Consider the following 27146-nt stretch of genomic DNA (forward strand, 5'->3'; position numbering starts at 1 on the left):
ACAAAATCAGAGTGTTTATGTATATCTTGCTGTTTGATTTTTACAACCAAGAAAATAGGTTTTAAAATATTAATATTCGCATCTATATATATTTAAATAGAGGGAGTTCCAAACATTCCCAGTGTTCTTCGCGGCGGCGGGAACTTCGCATTAGCCGGGCAAATTTAGCTTTAGGCGGGAATTGGAGTCACCTTTCTGGCTTTTATTAAAGAGCAGCTGGATTGTATTAGAAAAGTTTAAACGTCTTCAGACTCTAGTATGGCTATGTGTAATACTAGTAGTAATTCTGGCCCCACACGAAAGATTTCCAAAGAACTTGCAAGCAGTGATTTGAATAAAATGAACAGTCCACCTCTCAAAGATCTTCGAATGTATCCATGGAACTGGGGCGAAAGTGCAAGTAAGATTCAGCTTAGCCCTGGTAGTAGTACGTCGTGTTCTTCCGAAGCTGAGCTTTTAAGTTCATCCCCAGATGATAGTGTTGCTTTGTCGACAAACAGCAACAACCAAAAACAGAAAGAGTGTGGTCGGCGTGGAAGACCAAAATTAGATTCATTAACCAATCTAATACTCGAAGGATCATCGTCTAAAAGTTCTATTAGATGTAATGTATGTAACAGGGTATTTCCTCGTGGGAAGTCTCTTCAAGCTCACATCCGGACACACACAGGTTAGCAACATATTTGTTTAGAAAACACGAGAAAAGTTAGTAACTTTGTAATCTAAAACAACAGGAAAAGCTCATCACCATTCTGAATACAACTGATATGCTGATACAGCAACTATACTGAAATGTGGCAGGATTGTTCATTACTAGTCATTTTGCAGCTTGTTCCATGGTAGTTTTCTCCTTAAAATCATAAGAATTAGCATTGTCACTACTAGTATCATTGATTTACTTCTCTAAGATATATTTTTGGTTATTTTTCCTATTATCTTTGTTAACAAGACCCTAGATATGTACAGCATCATGGGTTAGAGGATAATTTATCTTTAGTTAAAGTTTGTTTTAAATGCCTACTACTATCATAAATGGTCTGCTGCTTACATGTTTCTACTGCCATGGAAAATATTGAAGGCTTATTGCTTTAAAATGTTTTCTGTTGCTCAGCAGACCCAAAATGAGTATCTTTCCTTGCAAAGGGTAGTAGAGTGTTATTTCAACTGAAATTAAAAGTTTATCTATGATGTTATTGCATTATTAATTATTTGTTTAATGTTTTTAGTACCATGACTCACGTGTATATCAACATTCCATTAAATAAGATTATGCAGATCATACATATAATGTGCAAATTAACTCTATAGAGTTAATCAGTAACTTTAATAATGTAAATTTGTAATATTTTAGGTGAGCGACCCTACGTATGTAAATTTCTCAACTGTGGGAAAGCATTTGCACAGAGTGGTCAACTGAAAACACATCAACGACTGCACACTGGTGAAAAACCATTTTGCTGTACTGTAGTTGGTAAGAGCAAAGAACCAAGATATAACAATTATAGATTTTCAGTTAAATCCAATTACTAATAATAATTACATTTTATTAAAACATAAAAAGGACAGTAACTACACATGTGAACATCTTAGTATGTCATTGAAACTTGTTTATAGTTTAGAGAAAAGACATGGACTGTTTAATTGCTAATATAAATCTTGTCATGGTCAGAAGGAAACTTTTACCAAAATAAGTTTCTTTCAAAAATGTTTCAATTCAATAAAAAAACTAATGGCTGTTTTTCTTTAATCCAAGCTGTTTAAATTTGCAGTGTAACATGTTAAATTTTGTTTCCTATGTAGAGAAAACACCTGTATATTATTTATGTTCATTTAATTTCTTAATAGCACATAAGAATTTTGTAATATTCTGAGAAAAAATGTTAAGGGAAGTTTTAGGTAGCTTTATTGTTTCTCTTGAACAATATAGATCTCAATAATGAAAATGATACAATAACTAGTAAGACAGTAACTCATGCTTTTATAAACAGTGAGGATTTCTGTTTCATTCTCATAAATGTAATTATGTTGCATACATAAAACTGGACTTGTTTAGGAGGTAATTATTTTTAAATGCTCAAGTTTTCCTTTTCTAGGTTGTACAAGCCGGTTTACTCATGCCAATCGCCATTGTTCGCATCACCCATGGGCAGTACTTCAGAGAGAACAATCTACCCCCCAACAACTGAGAACACCATTGTCCTTTAATGATGAAAACAGTTGCAAGCAAGATTTTAGGTAGGTTTAATTAATTCAACATAAATAAATCTACCAACAGGGTATTCAACTTGTTAGAGGTACTAGTTTTATACTTGCAGTTCCATACCACATAATGTTGTGCTCTTTCTTGTCAGTAAACTGAACCATTAAGATAATTCACATTACCACTATATACTAGACTTTTCATACAATCATAAATTAATAACCACTATTAGGAGGTACTTTAGTCTAAATTTGGGAGAAGTCACTTGTTTTGGACACAAAATTTGTTGTTGCTTGTAAATGTTTGGCAAGTCCCTTCTATATGGAAACTTGCCTCATTTATGCTTGATTACACTATGTAACAAAATTTTTACCTTTTCTTGTTCCAGGACAGAAAGTGTTATTTCCCAATTGCTTATGCCTAAAGTAAATGGAAAAGACCTATTTTTCTCTTCAAACTGCTTTTGTGACCTGAGAGCGTACAACGAAAACATGAGAGACTATTTGTGGGCTGATACATGAAACTGATTTACATTACAGTTGCAAATCTTGAAAAACTACTCACTTCAAAACATTTTTGTAGAACTTTAGTATAAATACATGTAAATCTTGATTCATATGTTGTCTTAGTGAGACCTTATGTAAATGAAAATATGCAGATTTGCTCAATTTTACAAAGAAAATAGGTTAACTTCTAAATTGAAGGGAATAATGGCCATTTTCTGTACTTTCACAACATAAGCAATTAAGAAATACCACGTACTATACAAGAACAAAATTTGTGTTACATGGTGTTATTGCTCCCCAAGTTAATTTTCTGTATAACTAACTAATGAAAATCAAAAATGAAACATTAATATTTTTATTGTGAAATTCTTTCCATGTATGTCATATATAATGTAAATTGTATTCACTTCAGTTGGAAAATAAATCTTATTCTTAAATTTTTTATTACAAGTACTTCTGGCAAGTAAGGGAAGAAAAGGGTATATTTTTTCATGCTAACTGTCAAAGATACTTTAATTTTTACAGAAATAAGAGGTTTGTGAATGGAAACCTCCATCTTCGACAGAGAAAGTTTCAAGAAGAACTAGAAGAAGCTTCAATGAATGATGATTCCTCTGTCCAAACAATTGTACCAGAAATGGAAATTCTTTCAAATGAACACAAAGCCAAGTTATTGGGTGCTTTAGCCTTATTAGAACTTGCTCGTGCACCGGTGACTCAGCAAAAGAGTTGTTTGGCAAATATTGAGTCATCAAAATGATTTTAAAAATTCCCAAAATCTTAAATTACATTTGTGTATATGGTTGCAGATTTGTATGATGTATATCAGTTTGTAGATAGTTTTATATATAATTGTATATTCTTACAAGAAGGCCCAAAATCAGGACTACAGCAGTTATGCTTTGTAATTGTAGTTTTACAAATGTTTAATTTCAATAGACATGTTCAGTCTAATTTTTTAACCGAATGCTGTTTGTGTTAACATAACTTAAGATATGGATTTTTCTTAAATTTGTACAACTACAGATTTTATTATCTACAAAATTTAAAATAATCAACTTGCAACATTTGTAGCATTAATATATACTTTTGTTTTAATAAACTATTTTTTTCAACCACAGAAATAACATTTTACAGAATATTGTGTAAGTTATATAAATGTAAAACTTGCAAGTAGTAACTTTGTATATTGTTATTAATTACATTTTACTGTTAATTTCACAAAATTAACATTTTTTCAGTTCCCTGAAAAGAATTGATATCATGCAAAGTGTACAAAACCCTGATTAACTATTGTCATTTACAATACTAAAGAAAAATTGGTTTTTAACTACAGATCTCCTTTTTGTTATTGTTACTTTATAATGTTACTTAATATATAGCTTTTATTATTTTATAAATTTGTACCATAAATGAAAATCAAATTGAAAATCTAATAAATTTTAACTGTTCATTTTAATACTTTGCTGGTTAATTTACAGTGAGAAAAGCTAAAATTTTAATTTTACTATTCCTATCTGTTTTAACACATTTATTGAGAAACAGACATCTTGTTTTGTTTTTAACCAGTTGGTAAAGTTTGACTTGTTTAAAAAAAAAATGGAAGTCATAGAAAGGTTTTATATATTGCTTGAAATTGAATTACAAGACCATAAAAATTCATGCAGTTAAAACTTTTTGAAAACATTTTAAAATAGTCTACTTAATTTCAATGATATTAAATATTAAAAGTATTTCATTTCTTTAATGCTGCATAATTACAATACTTTGGGAAATGTATCTTTTTTGGAGAGTTATTTCCGAAAACTTGAAGTAGAACGAACAGAAATAAAATTTATAAAAAATGGAGAAGTTCGCTGAAACAAGTCATGTCAAAAAATCAAATGAATGGGTAACTGTACTGGTATATATCTTCACAATAATATTTCAAGAAAAGTAAAATACTTATTTGTAAACAAATATACTGCTTCAGGATTAGAAAGTTCAAAATAATGCTTATAATTTAACCTCAACTAAACCTTTTAATGTTTTACATATGATTTATAGTGCTTTTTCTAGCAAAGTATTAATACTTTTGTGTGATATTATAAATCATATAATAAGTCTGATTATTTTAATTATATCATTCTTTACTGGCCCAGTACAGGTTTTTAGAAAGTAGTGTATGATAGCAAATAAACTACAATCTGTTGTACAAGCATGCTTTAATAGCAGCATACATGACAACTAAAATATAGTAGTAGAACTATTAGATACTCTTGCTTAAAAATTGTATTGGCTTAGTATGTTTGACATAATTAAAATTGTCTTATTGTGATGTAATATCAATCATTACCCACATAAAATATTGTGCAAATGTTTTATTGCTTTATATATATATTGCTTTTATTAAGATATGTTACAAAACTTATGTGGTTTGATGGTATGATATCAGGGTGTTTTTCATATAATTTTAAATGCCAGCCAAATGTTGGTGAAAAGTACTCTCTGTGAAATCAAGCTTAAGAGTTAAATAAAAGTAATTTATAAAATATTTACTGATCTGTTTTGTCTTTTAAATGATGTGACTCTTTATAATAAGGAGTGAGTTGATTTCAAGAGTTAAACCACTGGATTTATTTATTTATTAGATTTGTTACTGCCTTTGTATTGAAGAGAAATTTCATTGATATAATAAGATATTAATAACTACAATTGTCATTCTACCAAAGGAATTTGCTGTAAGTTTATTAGACACTTTTTTAATGACAACATCGTCCAAATTTTTGTTGTTTTTTAAAAGTTTGACCTACTACATGCAGTCATTAAGAACACCAAGCAAACTTCTACATGAGAATACCATGTATTTATAATAAACAAACTATAGTGATGTCAATAATAACCATCAAATTATCACATTCTTTATATATTATGTTTAAACCAGTTAAAATGTCCATGTGTATATATCTATAAAATGGTGAATATTTCAATGACAGAATTGAAACATTCTCTCACAAGTACTAAAAAATATTTCCTGTTTCAAGTCGGAAACTTTTACTCAAGGATATAGAAAGCAAAGATTATGACACTTGCTGTCGTTTCAAACTACTGGTTATCTTATTTATGTAAACCAATGTTATACTAGACACTGTACTGCAAATACTACTTGATAGCTTGGAATGCAAAATTACTATTTCTTTTCAGTTAATAATTCACTATCCTAAGTTAAAATGATTCAATAATAATAATACAATGTAGTGCATACATTATACCTTACCAAACCACCTGAAGGGTTAGAAAGCTAGGGCCACAACACTAAAACTGAATTATCAAACTCCTGGCTATAATCTTTAGTTGTTCAAACTGTTGATGTACTAAGTATCAACTGTTCTAGCTTTGACAATTAGTTAGTCCTACCATTATTGGCTACAAACTGTTTATGTGATGTAAAACAGAAAACTGCAGACTTCTCAACTGATCACAGGTTGAGTCCAGTTTCTCATTACTGTTAACTTAGTAAGATCTGCACACAATATGACTAAGAAATTGCATTCCTTTGTGCATGCATTTTCCTGGTTTCAATTTCAAGCCCATTTTATTCATCCACTGGAATACCATTATAAGGTTTTCAATTTCGGATTCGAACAAATGGTTAAACACCAAAAACTGTAAGCCAAGCATCTTTCCCATTGCACTCTCTTCAGTATAAACTATGCTAGTCTCTGTTACGTGTTGTAAGCTATCTCGAACAAGTCTAATTTATAATGCTAGGCATTAAGATTTTCAAATTGCTTGAAGTTTCAATTTCAATTTAGAAGTCAATTGAATGTTGATATATATTAAATTTACACAATTTTCTTAACACATCTGTTTCAATATACAAAAAAAATAATACAATTTATAATAACAGTTATCACAAATGATGGTTTATACGCAAGAGTTTTAAAAATATATTGAGTCTTCTATTTGGTCTAGAACTGAATATTTTATCGGTGGTCCAAATCTACAAGCAAATTAATTCTGAGTTGATATTGTTACACCTCACTTAAACTAGCTAGCTTGGTTGGCTTAATGCCGTTTATAAGCTGACATTTACCGAAGGAAATACTTAATATCCGAAACTGAACGGTTCTTTTTGTTCGCAATCTATTAACGTTCCTGGTCAAACTGTGTAATTTCCGTTTAACAGGCGTCAATCACAATTATAGCTTCCGAGGCCTATAACACATTGACTGCAGTTATCTAATAATTTTCTTTCTTGGCATGTTGCTTTTATATGAATCACGCGAGACCCCATAATGTTCACCAAGGTCTGCTTGGTAACAATACTGTTAATCACCACCATTACATACACACCTAGAACATTGTTGATTCTTACACTTAAGAATCTTCTACAAATTTTGAGAACATGTGGAACTTGTGCTATACACACCCAACAACATAGGTCAGAGACAAAAAAGAAAACTACACTGAAACAAACATGGCCACTAAAATAAATGTACAACAGTAAATCTATCACACTTCTTAAAGATGGCAAATGGATTACTCAGAAAAACAGACATTATACGAAACTCACACAAGCCATTTTTGTCCTAAAAGCTTGCGAATTTCAGGATTACAGATACAAAATTTTAAACAAACAAAAACCTAAAACGTCGAGACATTCTTAAATTCATGTCAAGGGAAAGGCATGAATGTAAGTTACCGAATTTGCTCATCTAAAATCAGCATAGATTCCAGTGCTTCAGGAAAACCAGCATAAAAATTGCTTCATCAGCAAACGCAAACGAACTTGGCAGTATATATAAAGAGAAGTTTCAAGAATTCCCTCCCCAAATGGGGTGATCAGGAACGTTGTGGTTCCTTTTCGTCCCCTCACGTGAGAGATTATTTAACTGTACTTAAAACTTTGCCTGTATTTAATTTTTACTTGTTTAAAATGATAAAGTGCGATGGGGCATTATAAAATTAACGGGTGAGAAAGAGCGAAACAAAGGCGACACCAAAGAAGTGGGCAAGAGATCTGGGGTGGGGGGGAGGGCCCCGAGAAAACCCACTTTCGGCGCCTGTCCTGTGCCCGAATCTGAAAAAGAAAAATATATAAAAATAAATTTACCTTATCTGTGATTGTGCACTTTGTTGTGTAATTTGTGATTGTTGAAATATGTTATATGGTTAAATGTATTTTGTAGGTGCACTGGCTAATTTACATAATGATGCAGTAAGTTGATTTCTGTGTTCTGCTTTTAAATAATATTTGTATGATATTTCTGTGGACCTGTTTCTAAGAGTTAGTAGGTTACTGATTTGGTATATATAGTTTACTGGTGTGTATGATGGTAGTCTGTTTGCTGCTCTGAGTATTTTATTTTGTTGTACTTGGATTTTCTATAATGTGTTGTTAGACATATTATATGTGACTTGACATCCATATTCTATTAACGGACGGAAGTAAGCCTCGTATATTTGGATGATAGTCTCAGGTGAAAAGTTTGAATGTTTACTACAGATGGTCGTTAAATGTGAAATGCGTTTTTTGATGGATATATGTACGTTGTTAACATGTTTTTTCCATGTTAATCTTGAGTCTAAAGTAATGCCAAGGAATGTGATGTGCTTGCTCAATGATGATAGGCGTATTGCCAAGTGTGATGTTTACTTTTTCCAGTTTTTCTGTGTCTTTTAAATTTCCTACAAAAAGTGATTGCTTGCGTTTTTGTTGGATTTAAAACTACTCTCCACTTGTTGCTCCAGCTCGTGACATTATTTATTGTTTCTTGAACGCGAGACATGGCCATTAGTGGGTTTCTAGAGATACTCCAGATAGCAATGTCGTCTGCGCATTGTGAATTGTAAGCGTACGTTAAACTGGGAAAAGGTACATCGCTGACAAAAATAATGTACAGGAGTGGCGAGAGGACGGATCCTTGTGACACTCCGGCAGTTATATTGAAAGATTTTGATAAAGTTTCGTTGACTTTTACTTGAGCTGTTCTATCTGTTAAGAAGTTTGATATCCATTTAATAACAGTGTGATTTATTTTCACATGAGTTAATATATACTTAATAGCGTTATGCCAAACACTGTAAAATGCTTTTTTAACATCTAAACATACACCTATGGTTACCTGATTGTCATTAAATGCTTTGTAAATTGATTCAGTGAGTCGTGTGAGGTGATCTGTTGTTTGTCTGTTTTTCCTGGAAGCATTTTGAGATTCGGGTAGGATGTTATTTATTTCACAGAAATGAAGGAGTCGATTTGAAATGATTTTCTCCATCAGTTTGCCAAGACAACTTAACAGACTGATGGGCCGGAAGTTATCAGGATTTGTCCTGTTTGTTTGTTTGTTTCTTTGGTATCATGGTGATAATGGCTTTTTTCCATGTGTCGGGTAATAACCAGTTGCTAATGGGATATTCATGATATTTGTGAGAAGTTGTAATAGGAAACTGGAACCTTTTTTGAGAATAATATTTGGTATTTGATCATGTCCGGGGGGAAGTGTTTTTCAAGTTTTTAATGTTAATTAAAATAGCAGAAAAAAATACACCCTTGTGCAAATTAATTGAAACAAGACGGAAAATTACGATTTTTTCAATTTTTTGCATTTTATTTCTGAGAATCCAAAAATTACTCACAAATTAATACATGATATGACTGCTTTTATTTTTATACATAGAAGATTGATTCTATGGTGGTGATTTTTCTATTGATTGAACTTGAATAGTTTTCTAGTGTCTTACCAGGGAATTGTGGTGTGAAAGAAGATTGATTTGTATGTACGTAGTTGTTAGTGTTGTGTGTTAAAGTCGGCAGAGTTTAGGTCACTGAAGGAGGACTCGTTGTAGTCGGCTTTCTCCGAGTCCGTTCTTGTGATTATGTTGTTGTGTGTGATGTGTTGTAGTAAGTAATTCATGTTTTTGTTGGAAGAAATACTCTTAAATTTTTTTCCAAAGTTCATTTGGATTGTTTTTGGATTTTTCTAAGTGTTTACAAAAGTTATGAAAACTTGCACCCTTGTGCAAATTAATTGAAGCAAATGGTCATTTTACAATATTTTCAGCATGGCAGCCGGTGTAGGCTCGCTGGACCCGCTGATTTCCTTTAATAGTTATTTTCTTCACACAGACGGTGTCATTAGCTGTGTTTTGCGGTACGGTTGATCTATTTTTGGGATATGTGACGAAATTTTGAGGAACATTACGTCATTCAAAATTGTGTTAGAAGGGCAAGGAGACCAACTCAATGAAGAAAAACGGTATCAATGGGGTCTGAAATACAAGAACTGGACGCAAGAACAATGGAGGAGGGTGTTATTCAGTGCCGAGACTCATTTCTTCGTACAGGGTCAAAGAAGTCTGCACGTTCGCATATCTCCAGGTGAGAAACTTCGAGAATCTCACATCAATAAGTTCGTAAAACATCCCTTGAAGAAGATGTTTTGGGGCTTTTTCAGCTATTATGGCGTCGTAGGTTTACATGTCGTAGAAGGTATGATGCAAGGACCACAGTACATCGTAGTTTTGCAGAGAAGAGTCGTTCCAGAATTGAAAAAGAGATTTCCAGATGGATCTGGCATTTTTCAGCAAGATCTGGCTCCGTACCACACATCGAAACTTGTGAAGAATTTTATGACTACAACGCAAATAAAGGTGCTGGACTGGCCTGGAAACTCTCCGGACGTAAGTCCTATTGAAAATCTTTGGATGATTTGTAAAGAAAGACTTCGGGGAAAAGACTGTACTACGAAAGATAAGCTAATTGAAGCCATAATTGAGGTGTGGTACCGCGATTCAAAAATTAGTAAAGATTGCAGTCAACTCGTGGACTCGATGCCAAAGCGGATTAATGATCTTCTGAAAAATAAAAGCAGTCATATCATGTATTAATTTGTGAGTAATTTTTGGATTCTCAGAAATAAAATGCAAAAAATTGAAAAAATCGTAATTTTCCGTCTTGTTTCAATTAATTTGCACAAGGGTGTATTTTTTTCTGCTATTTTAATTTGTTGTTTAATTTTTGCATTTGTTCTGTTGATCTATGTTTTGATGGCCAGGTCGCGTGTTGCAATGTGCGTTCGTCTTAACTGCCTGCGTTTGATTATTAGTGCGTGAATATCTGGTGCTAAAGTCCATTGATTAAGTGAATTTTTTGGTTTTTCGAATTGTGATTTTGATGGCTTTCTCTATGGCTTCAGTAACTTGTTTAACATAGTTGTCTAATTCTATTTTATTGTTAGCATGTTCATTTGAGTGTGGTAGATAGGAATCTAGTGAAGCGTTAAAAATGAGTGCTTAATCAGTCTTGTATTACCTCTATTTATATTGTGGTAGCTCACTGCTGTTTGACCTAATTAGCTATCTGATCCCATAAATTTATTGGCATACTCAACTAAAAAGTAACAGGTGGATTAAGGCTGTTACATACATGCTTTTGGTCATGGTTTACATACATGCTTTTGGTCATGGTGCAACAAAGGCAATCCTAGTTTTACTGCTAGCCTCAATTATTTTCACTTCACTTATTGCACCTATAGCCATTTCACCAAATTGCTCATTATTACAACACAACATGGAACAGATAACTTCCCAAGCTAATGCTATTTTACTTCTGTTCAGAAAACAGTTTGTTTCATGTGTTATTTCTAAAACCATGTTATCTAGTATCGATGCACTATATTTTGCCTGTAGTAAACCATAGAACATCACTACATACATTCACATATTCCACTGTTCCTGTGCTTGAGTTGGTTAATTTGATAACCCTCCTGTAGAACATCAATTCAATAGTTGTACGTACAAATCTCAATTATAATTCTGTAAGATGTTTATCCTGAGAATTTCAATGTTATATTTGAAACCTGAAATGACAAACCTCATCCTATTTGCAACATTCTTCAGACAAATCAGAGATACATACCTCTTTAGTCATTACCAGAATGAAGACGGTTTCCATTACCTGAAGTGTGGTGCCACATTGAAGGCTTGACACAAGATCTAGGTGTTCTGGATATCAATATGCTAACCGTGAGCTTAATCTTTCACCCTTGTACCATAACAAGAACATACCACCATTCAGCCCTGAGAGAGTTGAGCTGGCTGCCAAATAATTCAGTGCAAACTGTTTCTATGCTTTCAAAAGATGGTGGCCAGGCTTGTCTTAGATTTCAATACCTTTCTGGAACTGTTTCATCAACAGTTACTACTTTTTTATTATTTTTGCTAGACCCATTAAGTCATTGGTCACAACCAATAACTTTCCTACTTAGCAAAGTATGGGTAATTCACTCACCAGTGATCAAACATATCACAAGCATCACAGGGATGAGCTACTACGTGTAACCTATGGGAAAACTGGAATAGCTCAGTCCATTCAGTGAAAAATAGTATGGTTAACCATCTGCGTGGTTGGAGCTTGACTCAGAGTAAGATGGTTACTCTAAGATGTATCTACAACAGCTGTTACTGCAGAATTCTTCCTCTCCTGGTACAGTTCCAATTTACAACTTCTTACCTGGTAGAGATAAAAACTGCCTCTTTTAGGAAAAGGACGTTCCTTATACCTATAATATGCCTCATTATCTTGTCAAAAAGCCCCTCAATGAACTTAACAATGAGCATTTCTTTGTGATTTCTGAATCCACTGCTGTTTAAGCTTTACTAAGTATACTAAGTAGGTCATCCCCATAAGTAGAATCTTTGCAAAACACTTCTGAACCTTGAATCTGGCACATGGATCATTTTATTTTCCATCAGACTTAATTTTTGTCACAACCTGATCGTAGCTTCGTTCCATTATTTTAGTTTTGCCTCATCCAAATGTTTAATGGAACCCAAGGCTAGAATGACTGTATAAGCTCACAATCGGGTTTTATACCGTATGCTCCTACGTCTAGGTGCTTTGAGCAGATATCTGTCTGAAATACTTCAACTATTCCTTTGCAACACTCTTTAACGCCAAAAATAAATTCAGCTTAGGTTAACTCACAGCAGTTATGATGTTGATCAAAGTCTCTCTTTTGCGGGTTTTTAGCCAATGCCTTGCTGGAATGCCTAGACCATTGGAGCTACAGTGCACTAGGCATACTCAAAGACCCTTATTAAACATCTTTACAAATTGTGAACAGAAGTGTTTCGTTTTATATTCTTGATCCACAAATTATCACATATACAACTTAAAACAACATCCAATAAATTAGTAGTATACGTGATATTACGTTATAAGAAGACTGATAATAACTATAACATTAAGTGCGTTTCCATAGCAGTCTTTTAGGAAAGAACTGTTCTTGTTTTCTGTGGTGATGAGTTTGGTCATTGGATTCAATTCTACGAATAGTAATACTTCATTTTTACTTATGTTTGGCAATTAAACATTTCTGCAAATAATGTAAATGAACAAAAAAAGAGGAAAGAAACCGTACATATTTTAATGTGTGTTACAACAATGCCAAATGTATTATCCTCCAAAAGCCATATTCCCAAATGTGTAATACCAAAAAAGAATAAGGCCAAACTGATCAACCTCCAAAAGAATAACAAAAAAAAGGTTTTTCTAAGAAAATTCACCGTCGAAAGGAGCAATATGAGCAGGAATAGTGTCAGTATGTAAGGATTCAGAAAAGGATGATATCAAATGAAATATCACTGAACAGCATCCAATTAAAAGGAAAAGTTAATTCCTTGAAGTATTGAAATAGTTATAACAGAAATAATTAGATAATTGTTAGTTACTGCATAGAACGATCTATTCAATTACTAGTGAAATTAGCGATGAAATTCTACAAATAAGTTTATTTACAAGTTAGGCATACAATTAATATAAATAGCGAAGAATTTTTGTTGAAACTTTATTTGTAAACTTAGGCCTATAATTCGTATGAAAGCGAAGTAGCCTATACAAACGTTATGAGAGAAGTTACAAGATAGAACAATAACAACACTAATGTCAGAAGTGGAATTATTTTGATGAAAGTCATATGGAACTTTCGGTAAACTTTAACTTCCAAGATGACCTCATAAAGTTAGGTCAAAAAATTATTAGATCGGATGAACAAGTTAAAAATGGGTCTAAAGTAAAGAGAAATAGTCAGTAATCTCTGAAATCATACAATTTACTTAGCAATGAATTCATTGATAAACTGCTTCAAAACAATATCTTTTGATATTGTAATTAAATGTGATACGATACACATGCTAAAATAAAACTATTAGCCCTTTCAGACTAAAGTTAACAAAAATATACTAAATAGATAAAACAACTTTACAATTATGAGTCTCTTTATCCAATGCCAATCAATTGGCATCGTTTTTTCCGTACAGAATGGTTTTTACTGAAAAATAGACAAAGTTTACTTATTAAAGATATGTTCGACAGAGCTTTATTTTACAATACATGAGCATTCAGATAAGTAGATCACGAGGTATGACTAGATGGAAAAATTACCCAAGTGAACAATTTAGTTTAGAAGTGAAGTCTTGGACTATATCATAGGTATAACAAAAGGTAAAGCGTGTTCCCGAACAATTTTTTCATGTACTTTTTATGTCACTCTTAAAAGCCAGGCACCCGTCTCAAAATTTGTATTTTAACTTTTCAGCAGTATGGTCTAGCTTTCTATAATCTGTATTTTCTTCTGTTGTGCACGCTTAGTACACGTGATTTGTATTATAAACAATGTATATTGCTTTCACAGAAAGTCTTCAACTATTTATTGAGCACTTTCAGCACACATTACATGTTTTGCTTACTTATTCAAATGACAAGCGTCAGAATCAGAGCCTTTTCTTTATGAAAATTATATTTAACAGCCTGTTTTTCAAAAGGATAAAATTAGAACTAGGTGTCACAGACTGCAAGTTATTTACTGGTTTTGCAACACTGGCCCAACTTACAAAGGAAATGGCTTGTGTATTAGTAGTTAGCGTTTTGTTTTAATTTCATGTTTAAGTGCGATCCTAGTCTTTGTTATTGTGAAAATGGAATAAAAGATATATAATACTATGAACAAATATTGTTGTTTTTCATTGCATAATCACTAGAGCTTATCTTAAGTAGTATTTGTACCTGTAGTACACACAGCATTCTTTTAACTGCAACTACTATATTGCATCCTTTATTTTGTAGCTAATTCAGTAGGCTAGGGTCAGATTATATCGTATGAAATTGTTTAAATATTAAGTAAGTGTGTGTTTTCTTATAGCAAAGCCACATCAAACGATCCACTGAATCCGCCATAGGTACACATTAAGTACATAGTAAGTACGCATAATAATAATAATGTAATAATGTGTAGATGCACATATATTTAATAAGTAGCCCTCTGTAAACACACATAAATTAGAAATATTTAACCCTTTCCGGACCAATGATCACCTGTCACACCTGCATATTAAATTTCAAGATGTGAGTAAAAATAATGATTCTAACTAAATTTCAATAATTTGTATTTCAAAAATATTCTACAAACGATAATTTGTCATTTTGAAAGATTTATTTACTACATTTATGAAGAATTTTAAGATTGTCCCATTTTTATTTCTCTACAGCTCCAACAAGTCACACTTCTCGGTTATTTTATAATTCTTCTGAGTATCGCAAATTATATGTTAAAATTTGCTAAAATTTTATTACTCTTTAATAATGTATTATGTTTGTTTTGATTATCAAATCATTTACTTTACTGTTACAGTTTTTTATTATTTTCTCGTACACATCTCAGTAACCACATTTTTAGGGGTCATATTCTGTGGTATGATTATTTACTAATGAAACATACGATTAGGAACAGTTATACAAAAAAACTCAAATATTATTGGACCTAGAAAAAAAAACACAGGACTTCATATAAATTAGGCATTGGTTGACCTGGTGATTAGGGTTAGGCTGTTCAACTAGCAATGTGTGGGTCACTGGTTGAAATCCTTTCACTGAACATGCTCGCCAATTCAGCTGCGATTAGATCATAATGTGACAGTTACTCCCATTATTCGATTAAAGCAGCACAAGAGTTGGTAGTAGGTAACGTTAACTTTGCAAATAAATTCAACAAATGAAACAAATAATAGAAAGCTAAGTAAATCCACACCCAATATTTTAGCAGTAACTGTTTGTTTGTTTTTTTTTTTGAATTACGCGTAAAGCTACAAAAGGGCTATCTGCGCTAGCCGTCCCTAATTTAGCAGTGTAAGACTAGAGGGAAGGCAGCTAGTTATCACTACCCACCGCCAACTCTTCGACTACTCTTTTACTAACGAATAGTGGGATTGACCGTAACATTATAATGCCCCCACGGCTGAAAAGGTGAGCATATTTGGTACGACGAGGATTCGAACCTGTAACCCTCAGATTACGAGTCCAACGCCTTAACCAACCTGGTCATATACGCACTATACCAATTAAAATAAAACCGATTTGAAGACTTAAATATCAGAAGTTTATTTTTTTCTGGTGCATTTTTTTTTCTTTTAGGATACGCTGGCCTAACTAGTGTGTCAAGTTTTATAGGGACCAACTTCTATGCGGTAGGTGCCATGTTGTCGATAAATTTGTACAGCTGAACTGCATACAATCTACTTTTTTAAAATAATATATTTAAAACAAGTAAAACGCATGTACAAAACTTCGTTACACTACTGGTTATTATAGCTGCATACCAAGCTTTAAATAACTGTCTTTTTTTTCCCCCATCAAAGTTCACACAGCCTGATTCAGATGCTTTAAAACCCAACTGGCAAGACGAACTACTCTTCTTTACTCTATTGTCCCAATACAATCTGCGTTTATAACACTTTAGACATCGCCACTATCACTCTTTATGGTTAAACACAGTTGAGGTCTAAGTCTTTCTACACACAATAAGACGTTATTATGTAATAATACACACTTAAAGCAACGAGAAAATTTCCAAAGGTTTGAGTGACGTGACGTCAATTCACAACAAATGATTCATAAACAATTGTGTAAACAAACCTACAATAAATTATCGCTTTTTAAAATACGAAATTTAATACTCGAACATTATAACTACTTAAATCATAATTCTCATGCTAAATTAAACGAAACATTTGTATATATCTAAAATTAAGCTTCTCTTCAAGAAAAACATTTATAATATTTTTACACTGCATACAAAGACTGTTTTCAGTTCATACATAGTCTCCTCGTATAGCCTGCACCCCATTTGCAGTTCTCTTGTTGATCTTTCATCACACAGAACATCTGGTACGCCTTAACTATAACTGTATCCATGATCATTGCCTCGATCTGGTATTGCACCATGTCCGTCTCACCTGGTATATCTGTGAAGACATCTATGTACTAACACAGTAGCTCTTTCTTCTGCTTACCTGTTAGTTACTCACTTTTGTTGACATCGTTATATGTGTCTTATCTGCATCCAATTGTCTTAGATCTAATATATCTTCCTTTTCTATTACAAAGTCACTGTATTCTGGTTCTGCATCTATGGCATCCACATCAGCCATGCCCATCCATGTCTCAATAGCTGTACCTGTTAGGTCTTCTTCCCTCTCAAAGTACCTCTTCAACAGATTACTTTGTAAATCTTGGGCTTTCCATGCACTTACACCTTATAGTCCATTCTTTTGACTATGTCCTTTCTACTGCAGAACGAGTTTGTTGTTGTGTGTAATTAGCAGAACCAAGACCTTCTCTCTAATCTTGAAACGTTGATTCTTAGCCATCTTGTTATAAAAGTGTAAAAGCGCTTTGACTGCCTTAAAATAGAAACAAGCTCTCTCAAGTGAATTGACAGGCCTTCTCCAGTCAGTTTCTGAGATCCAACACATACTGGTATGATTCCTCACCTCTAACTCTTCTCTTGTTCAGAGAACTCTTTAAATATCTGCAATGGACTTCATACTGCTTTTCTATACAGCAATTCAAAGTGTTACAAATCTGTACTTGTTTGTAAGAATTCTCAGTAAGCAAATAATACTGCTTGCAGATACCTGTCCCAGTTACTTGATTTCTTCTAGCACATATTCATTACCAAAGCCCATTACATCTGGGGTTGTACAAAGTGATAGAGAGCTTTCTAGTGCTGATGAGTCTGCACACCTCTTGCAACATTTCTGATGTAAATTGGATCCCTCTATCATTCAAAACTTCTTATTGAAATCCCACTCTGCAGAACATTTTAGTGAGGACTTCTGCTATTCTCTCCATCTATACTTTATGCAGTGCTAAGGTTTCTAGACAGCAAGTCTCCTAGTCAATTACTGTCAGTACATACTGCTTGCCTTTGTCAAAAACAGGTGCTAGTGGTGTGATCAAGTCCACAGCTACTTTGCTGAATGGCTCTTTTACGAGGTACCTCATTCAGTGACACCTTCCCTCTAGGTATTATCCTATTGTAGATGTCACATGACCTGGAGAACTCAGTAACATTTCTAATGATCCCTGGTCAGTGGAAGTTGTTGGTAATTCTGTCTCCATTTTCTTTGCTCCCAGGGGCTGTCCCACAATCGATTCATGAGCCAGCTTCATCACTTGAACCAGGTATTTTGTTGGTGCTATGATTTTTCTACCTTTCCCAGTATAACTGTCTTCATAGATATGAAACAGAATAGAGGACTGTAAGGTAATGCTGCAAGTCCCTTTCTTCAATTTACTATCCTAAAGTTTCTGCAATGAAGGATCTTTCTTCTGTACTTCCTTCAATTCCCATAAGACATACATTCAAGATGTAACCTTTCACGACTAGATTTCCTGCTTGCTTTGCTTTCCTTGAACTTCAGTGAGGACTCAACCTGCTCAATCAGTTTTCTTACTCTCTGTTTCCTACAAACTTCTAATGCCTGGTATATTTCCAATGACAAAGTCATAGATGGATGATAAATCCAAAACAGGATGAAATAGTTTTGTATGTGATGCAAAGTGTTTGCTTTAATATATTGCTTTCCTGTAAGATTAGTACATTAATTATGAACCTAGAATAAATATCTGCTGAAGTGTGTAATGGATCAATCAAATCACTCTTGTGTTTTGTTGTTTCTTTTTGGTTATTTTTGTGTGGAAGAAATAATTTTTTTAACTTCAATTGGGGCTAATTTTGTTTGCAAAAAAATCTGTTAAATTTAATTTATAGTAACTATTGATAAAAGTGAGCATATGAATTTGTGAGTTTTGAAGTAAATAAAGAGCAACCATCCATCACTTTAACTTCATAATTTGAGCAAATGATTATTACAATTTCACATTAGACATCTAATAGTCAGTCTAGGTACTTTGAAGAAGCACTTAATGCTCAAAATTGCAGTTCCTTGTTTGTCCACAAGAAATATTTTATGAAAAGCAAAACCATTCTAAAAATATAAGCAGCTTTAGAGTATAAACTTAATTCTAGTTGTAGAAAATTTTCAGTTTTTTCACTGTAACATGTATTATTGTCCACCATTAGATGGCAACCTCTGCTGACTTTTTAAAAAAATGTTGAAGTACATATTTTATATTTTGAAGAAAATCTACAATAAATCTACAAATCTACAATATCAATTAGAACATTTTCACTAAAAGTAAAAAACATATATAAATAAAAGATTTCCTGAAATGTTGTTTTTGAGGGAAATACTTTGAACTTTGAATTATGTTTCATCTGTTAAAATGCACACCACATAAAAAAGCAACAACACATATCAAGTTACTGATAATTAAGTTATGAATAAAAAATACTTGTGCTTATTTGCACAATGTCATATTAAATGTAACAGTAACTTTAGAATGTGTAATTCTTTTCTGTAGACTGTTAACTATTTGTAACCCACTACATATTTATTGTGAAGAATAATATATGAGAGATCTTCTGGAACACCTTATTAATACAGTTGTAAGAGATTGAAATATAATGTGACAGGCAACACTTGTCACAAAATGGGATCTTGATCAAACATGAAACAAGATAATGAAAATAACAAAAGAACAATTTATTTTTGTTTCTCAAAGCTACAGGAGGGCTATCTGCATTAGCTGTCCCTAACTTAGCAGTGAAAAGGCAGCTAATTGTAACCACCCACTGTCAACTCTTGGGCTACTCTTTCACAATGAAGAACAGGATTTATTGCACATTATAACACTCCTATGCTTAGAAAGGTGAACATGTTTGGTGTGATGAGGGTTCAAACATGTAACCCTCAGATTATGACTCAAACACTCTCACCATTTTGCCATGCTGGCCACAAAAGAAGGAAAGCCAGGTGCACCAAAATATAAAAAGTGAAAACATGTGGAAAATGACAAACAAACAAGAAAGAAACAGAAGCATGATGTAGATAGTGAGAGATAACATTTTGGAACAACATGGCACCTATTGGTCCATTTCAGCTGTTCCATCCTCTGCACTAAATTAAAATAATTAAAAATAAATTACAAAATCCAAAACCAGCCTTTATAATTCATATACTTAAGTATTTTTTTCAACTCACTTAAAGTTAATGCATCTACAACACCTGAAGGCAACATATTCCAAAGTCCAACCACCCTGATAGAAAAATGAAACTGACTCCTACCCTGCCAAAATTTATTGTTATATCCCCTAGTCCTACTATTTTCAGTTAAATATGAAAAATGATAATGCATCAACACTATGAATTCCATTTACAATCTTAAACACCTCAAACAGATCCCCAAGTCTTCTTTTTTCATGAAAAAAACAGTTTGAGAGTTTTCAGTCTCTCCTCATGTGACAATACCTCTATTCCAGGCACCATTTTAATAACCCTTTCCAACAGTTGAACGTCTTTCTTAAGGTAAGGAGCCAAAGACCAAAGACAATATTTCAAATGTGGCCTAACCAGTCATCTGTACAATGAAAATTATAACCTCTTTAAACTTGTATTCAATATTTATATAGATAAAACCTAAAATCCTATTTGCCTTACCATTAGCAACACTGTTTTGATGGCTTTAGAGGCTGATTGACTATTACACCAAGCTCCCTTTCCTTTATAACAACGAAAGTTATTCCCATCCACATTATACTTATAATTCAAATTACAATGATACATATATTATTTTGCATTTAATATAATTAAACCCATTTGCCATATATTTGCTCAACTCACTAAATGATCTAAATCCTTTTGTAAATCACCAGCATCCTATTCACATCTAGCAGCACCCAAAACCTTAATATCATCTGCAAATTAATTGACTATTCCATCATCTATGTTATTGATGTAAATAAAATGAACAACATTCCTAAGACTGAGCCCTTAGGTACCCCACTTGTAATATTAATCCAGTTTGATTGAACTCCATTTGTAACAGCCCTCTGCCTTCTTCCAACAAGCCACTCTTCTACACAATATGCCAACTTGTCCCCCACACCTACAGAAATAATTTTTCTACAAGCCTTTTATTTGGCACCTTGTGAAATGCTTTCTGAAAGTCCAGATATACCAAATCTACACCCTTACCCTCATCTACATGAACAGCAACCTTTTCAAAGAAGGTCAAAAGGTTTGAAAGGCAAGATTTTCCCTATCTAATAAAATTCTAAACTTTCCTGAATGATTTTGCAAAGCATTTTTATCAGACTTTTCAAAACATTTCCCACATCTGATGCTAGACTAATGAATCTATGATTACTGGGATAATTTTTTATCACCTCCCTTGAAAACAGAAGTTACATGAGCTAACTTCCTATCCTCTGGTATCTGCTAACTATTCAGGACTGACAAAAATAGTAGTAATTGGCTCACATATCCAATCTTTAACCCCCTTCAAAACTTATTTGGCCCAGAAGCCTTATCATTGTTTAAATTTCCCAATTTCTTCTTAACCATTTCAGAATTAATGCAGTCACCTTGTTTGATCATATTTCAATTTAACAACTGTTAAAGTTGTGGATTACTGTGTAAATCTACTTTGTTAAAAACCAAACAAAAAAATTAAAAATCTGGCCATCTTATAATCATCAGACACTAGCCTTCCTTTACCATCCCTCAATAGTCCTACCCCAACATTTTGTTTACCTTAAAATATTTGAAGAAATCCTTATTGTAATTTTTACATTTTCATCCAACATTTTCTCATACATCCTTTTTGATATCCTAATTTTCTGTTCCACAAACTTTCTTGATATTCTATAATCTTTTAAATTTCCTGTCATACCACTGAATTTAAATTTCCTAAAGTTGTAATGCTTTCCTTTAAATTTACCTTGTAAACTCTCTGTGAGACAAACTGATTTTTTGTTTGCATCTACCTTTTTCTTTCTATAAAGAATATGTTTACCATAAATATTTAAAAATTTACCACACCTGATCAGTCTTTAAATAACTGAGATGCCCAATTCACAACAGATAATTCATGGCATATCCACACAAAATTTGCTTTTTGAAATTTGTAACCAAAGTATCATTATTCCTTATCTCCAACTGCAGCGAAATATCAAAGCTAATAGAGTAATGATAACTTGCACCTAGGTATTCTAAAATGTTTGCCCTCTTGATTATTTTTATATTTCAAGTTAACAATAAATTATTGTTTCTAGTATGATCCTTGATTAATGTGTGAAGAAAGCTATTCTGAAGTTTCCAAAAACATTTCTCTCATATGGTTTGACCCCAGCATTTTTTCAATCTATATGCCTGAAATTAAAATCCCCCATAATTATGATTTCATTAACAGCTGAAATCATAATCTCATTGTAAAGTTTCTCATTAATTCCATTGATACCATGAAAGTATGAGTGGTTCACATGCCCACTCAAAGACTTTCCTCCAAAGGATGATGAAGATGAGATGCCAAAGTAAAAGTGTCTAATCTCATGGGAAGACACCTGGAACAAATTACCAGTATGAGAACTAGTTTATCCAATAGTACGAACCTGGAAAGACACAGTAAATTCAGGTTGATAAACAAAGGCTGTCAAATAGTTTGTCATCCCAAACAGGTTCGATTTGTTTAGGAGGAAAATGGGCAACATCAGAAAAGGTTGATATAAATAGCAATCAATCTCTCAGCAAACATTTGCCAATAATTCCACTTAAACCTGTGTAAATGTGCTGGTAGAAGGTATAACCTATGAAGAGGTAACCTGAACTTTGGAATTCATAATTTGAAATGAATAACCAAACACAACTGTGTTGATAAAAAGTTGTATTAATGACTGTATTCCATAATTGGATAGAAGTATAAAATAATTCCACTTTGAAATAAGTTACAAATTAGTACTATTAGATAATAAACAGTAAACATTATAAGAATAAATTGATATATAAATACACACATACATATATATATATATATAAACACAAAAATTTTTTTTTAAACAGCTGAAGAGAACACAAACTAAAAGTCTGAACACAAGCATTGCCAAACAAGAAGTAGATAGAATAGCACAGATGGAGTTACGTGGATGTGTGGCCCTTCTATTGGTGAAGTTTCTCACATGATAATTTACATGTGAAAATGAGTTAACCCATATGAATTAAAGAGTGCACATAGGAGTAAAAGGCTTGTGGAATGCAAACATTTTTTGACAAATAAAGGGCAGCATTGAACAAGAATAGCTATGTATGTGAGTGAAAGTAAGGTAACTTACCAGAATTCATAATTTTAGTGATTAGAAGAGACATTTTATTATTTTAAACAGTTTATCTGCTGAACATTTTGAAATAAAAAAATGATAGCATTAATGCTACCTAATCTCCTAATACCTACATGAAGATTAGAGCTCTCACAATGAAAACATTTGAAACATTAAATATATACTGAGATTTTTTCTATAGTTATTTCTATAACACCAGACAAAATTAAATTATGCCTGAAGCTGTAATTTTTGTAATGAAACTAAATTTTTTGCACTAATTAACTTGTGAATTTTTTTCCTGTTTCTCATTCTTGTAAATGTTTTGGAAAACTGGTGATATCTTAACCACTTTGTTCGAGTCAAAGAAGTCTGGTATAACTGATTGTTCAGAAATGCCACAGAAACAATATGAATAAACAATAAAAACTTTTATTAAGAAAACGGACTCCTGGTACACAAGTTATATCAAATTTGTTACTTGGTTATCTACAGTTAGAACTTAATAATATATTGAAAACACCATTAAGTTAAGCAAGTAAATAATTCCATTAATTCATCAGTCTTTAAGGTTTCAGCCAATCAACACAGAGCTTTCCAAGTAAATAACTTAATATCAATAAAGATTCTAATAAAGAGAAAAGAACTGTATATTACCAAATTTATGTTTTAATTGCCTAAAGTGATCTTTGTGGGAGATAAGCTTTATGAAGAGAAAATGAAATTAGAATTTAATCATGTGGACTTAATTAAAACATTTCATTTTATCAGGACATGTCTGTTAAAAATGTAGAACAGAAAAGATAAGCATAAAAACAAATTATAACAAACAATTCTCTAGACTTGTTTTAATAACACTTACTTTTACTGTTGATGGTGAATTCCTTATAGATATATCGTGGATTAGGCTTTACTATTGTAAGACAAGGAAGAAGAAAAGAATATGAAATTCTAAGTATCTAGTACAGTATTATTTCTTTTATATAACATAAAGACTAATCTTGTTCTACCTTATCATTACCATAGAAACTTCCAATGAAATTATTTTCTAATTGCAGTAGTAAAACCTTTCTCATAAGACAATAAAACCCATATTTTGACCAACTGATGATTAAAGTTTCATAATGCACCTCAGGTTATCAGTCCATGTGTTCTGAGGAAGCTTGTAATGTTTAAAACTGCATTTAAGTGGTCCATAAAAAATTTTCAATAACAAAAAAATTAAGATAAGCAAAATTTTTAACTTTGATCATTTTAATAATCAAATAGGTAAAAAAAATGTTTTGTAAATGTACAAGTGAAATGTAATGGGGGAGCAGGAAGTCCCATTTCTGCTCTCTCTCTAAATAATGTGCAATGATAATTCTGTTTTGTTTGTTTGTTTTCTTACAGCAAAGCCACATTGAACTATCTGCTGAGTCCAGTGAGGGGAATTGAGCCCCCTGATTTTAGCATCGTAAATCCATAGACTTACTGCTGTACCAGCAGGGGGCATACATATCTGTGAGAATGAGTTTAGCTAGAGAAACTTCATTGAAGTTTTTAGTGATTAAACTATAAGTAAAAACGTTACTCATATTTTTAAAAAAAATTGTTTTTTTAAGGTAGAATGTAATAACCTGAATAATCACATCTAATATTTCTTTCATATTAATGAATTCCTCATCGACTTGGAATTTTTTTTTTTTCATAAAATTGGACATTAATAACAACTATTTAACAAAATGTATACAATCACGTATGAAGCAAGAGAAATAACTTTATTTTTTTCATGATAATGTTTTCTTCTTGTTAAGAGAATGCAGAGTGTTACAGGTTAGACAGCCAGTCCAGTTCTTGATACTGGAAAAACCAGCAACAGTTTGAGGTTTTACATTTTTAATGTAAAATTGGCTTCAATATTTTCGACTCATTTTGTTGTTCACTAACAGAGGCACATACTTAACTGTGATTGTAGTTAATAATTTATATACAGTAAATGCTTTGAAGCACAGCTAGGTTTGTCTGTATCATTCAATACTCGTATATTTAAAAATTTAGGAAGTTAGGCCATACAATTAAGTGTAAAGTAAAAGTCGCACGTTTAGGGTTTACAATAATTATTTTACATTTTAAAATTTGCATATAATCTGTTTTGTGTGCATGAAGTTTTTAATTAATTAATCATACTCTCAAAGTTGTGCATTTGTTGTTTTGAAAATGAGCTATTTCCTTAAAAATGAACAAATCTCAAATAACAGAAGTTATACCTTTCCATTTCAATCCAAAATGTTATTTTTTATTAAACAGTTTAAATATTTATAGCCTTAATTTGTTTTACTTTCCTCACAATAGTACAGACATATGCACCTTTTCAAAAATAATCTAAGTTCCCTTTTCTATTTAAGAATTGTGATAATACTGATAATGATTTGTTTTGAAAATATGTAATCTCAGTCTTTATCTATAAAAATACCATTATATTAATCATACCTTTTTCATCTAAAATATAATCTTAACTGCCATGTACTCTTTAAAAATATTTATCTTGTGTATAAAATTAGGAAGTTAGAGACTTGCAATTTGCAGTTGAAAACCCATTACTAATTTTCTTTCAATCATCATGGAAAGATTAAAAGCAAGTAAGCATGGTGTACAAGATTTTTTCTTAAAAAATAAAAATATTGTTACCAAATAACAAGTTTCTGTGATACTCTATTTATTATAGCTTTTTAATTGTTACCCTAACTAAATTATACTTAAACCAAAATATACTCTTCCCTGGTATTGCATGATACTGATTATTTTACCCAAGTGTAGGTAGTTTGATGAGTAAAAGCCACAGAACAAGACGTTTATTGTTTGATAGTTCACACCTATATAGTTCCGTACAGCCTATGTATGCTTGTTATTTCCATTATTTTTATATTCTAACAACACAGTTTTACAATTAAATACTGAAGAAAACAGGAAACTACTCATGCAGGTCAGGTAGTTAAGGCATTCGAATCATAATCCGAGGTTTGCAGGTTCGAATCCCACTGTACCAAACATGTTTACCATTTCAGCCGTGGAAGCACTATAATATGATGGTCAACTCCATTATTCATTGGTAAAAGAGAAGGTCAAGAGTTGGCAATGAGCAGTGATGACAAGCTGCCTTCCCTCCTGTCTTACACTGCTAAATCAGGGTCAGTTAGAACACATAGCTATCTTGTAGCTTTGCACGAAATTCAAAACAAACAATTCATTCAGGCATAAATCAATATGGGAAAACTGATAAAATTGCTCTACACCTTTGAAATATCCTTGAAGTAATCCACATGTAATCTCCTCTGATTTTTTACTTTTCTAACTTCCATACAATAAGAATGCTCATGCCCAACCAAAAATATAACAATTAGTCTTTAATCTGGAATGTAACAATGTTTCAAGCTAAAACATCACATATACTTTTCTAATAACATTTTCAAAGGCTTATAACTTAATAAAGAATTTATAGCCTTAACCCTTTAACTGCCGTCGGCACACACGTCCTCCTCTTCAGAATACAGAATTTTGTACTACTTTGAATAAAAGGTATTTCCCTTCAAATGTTCCAATAATCTGTTGATTTAAATAAGTAACGAAATATTAAAATATTTTATATATATGTGTGTGTATAATGCATCTTAAAATAAAACTGGTACTGTAATTTGTGGAAGAATTGTCAAGTTACCTTGGATGTTACCAACTAAACAACACACTTACTCAACCATTTCCTCTTATAAAAATTTAAAACAACCATCTTGAAAACAAACCACAAACTTCTCTTACCTATCTTAACACCTGCGCCCTCTACTTAACATATAATGTTATGTGTAAATCTCTACAACTTGTGTCAGAAGTTCATACCAAGTAGTTTTGTGAATTTTCTATATGAAT

General features: G+C 32.3%; 1 protein-coding gene and 1 long non-coding RNA gene across 2 annotated transcripts; one reads left to right on the forward strand and one right to left on the reverse strand.

Annotated features, from left to right (window-relative positions):
* Positions 1 to 5239, forward strand: LOC143249277 (zinc finger protein 367-like). Its single transcript, XM_076498836.1, has 4 exons — positions 1 to 670; positions 1352 to 1471; positions 2094 to 2235; positions 3232 to 5239. Exons 1-4 carry the CDS (start codon positions 259 to 261, stop codon positions 3464 to 3466), a joined length of 909 nt encoding a protein of 302 aa, XP_076354951.1. The 5' UTR covers positions 1 to 258; the 3' UTR covers positions 3467 to 5239.
* Positions 4143 to 27146, reverse strand: LOC143249278 (uncharacterized). The gene is made up of 2 exons (XR_013027703.1): positions 24106 to 27146; positions 4143 to 7768 (listed from the first exon to the last, which is right to left on the reverse strand). It is a non-coding gene; the product is annotated as an uncharacterized LOC143249278 (long non-coding RNA).

The sequence above is a fragment of the Tachypleus tridentatus genome, chromosome 4 (genome assembly GCF_004210375.1).
Source record: "Tachypleus tridentatus isolate NWPU-2018 chromosome 4, ASM421037v1, whole genome shotgun sequence".
Taxonomy (NCBI): domain Eukaryota; kingdom Metazoa; phylum Arthropoda; class Merostomata; order Xiphosura; family Limulidae; genus Tachypleus; species Tachypleus tridentatus.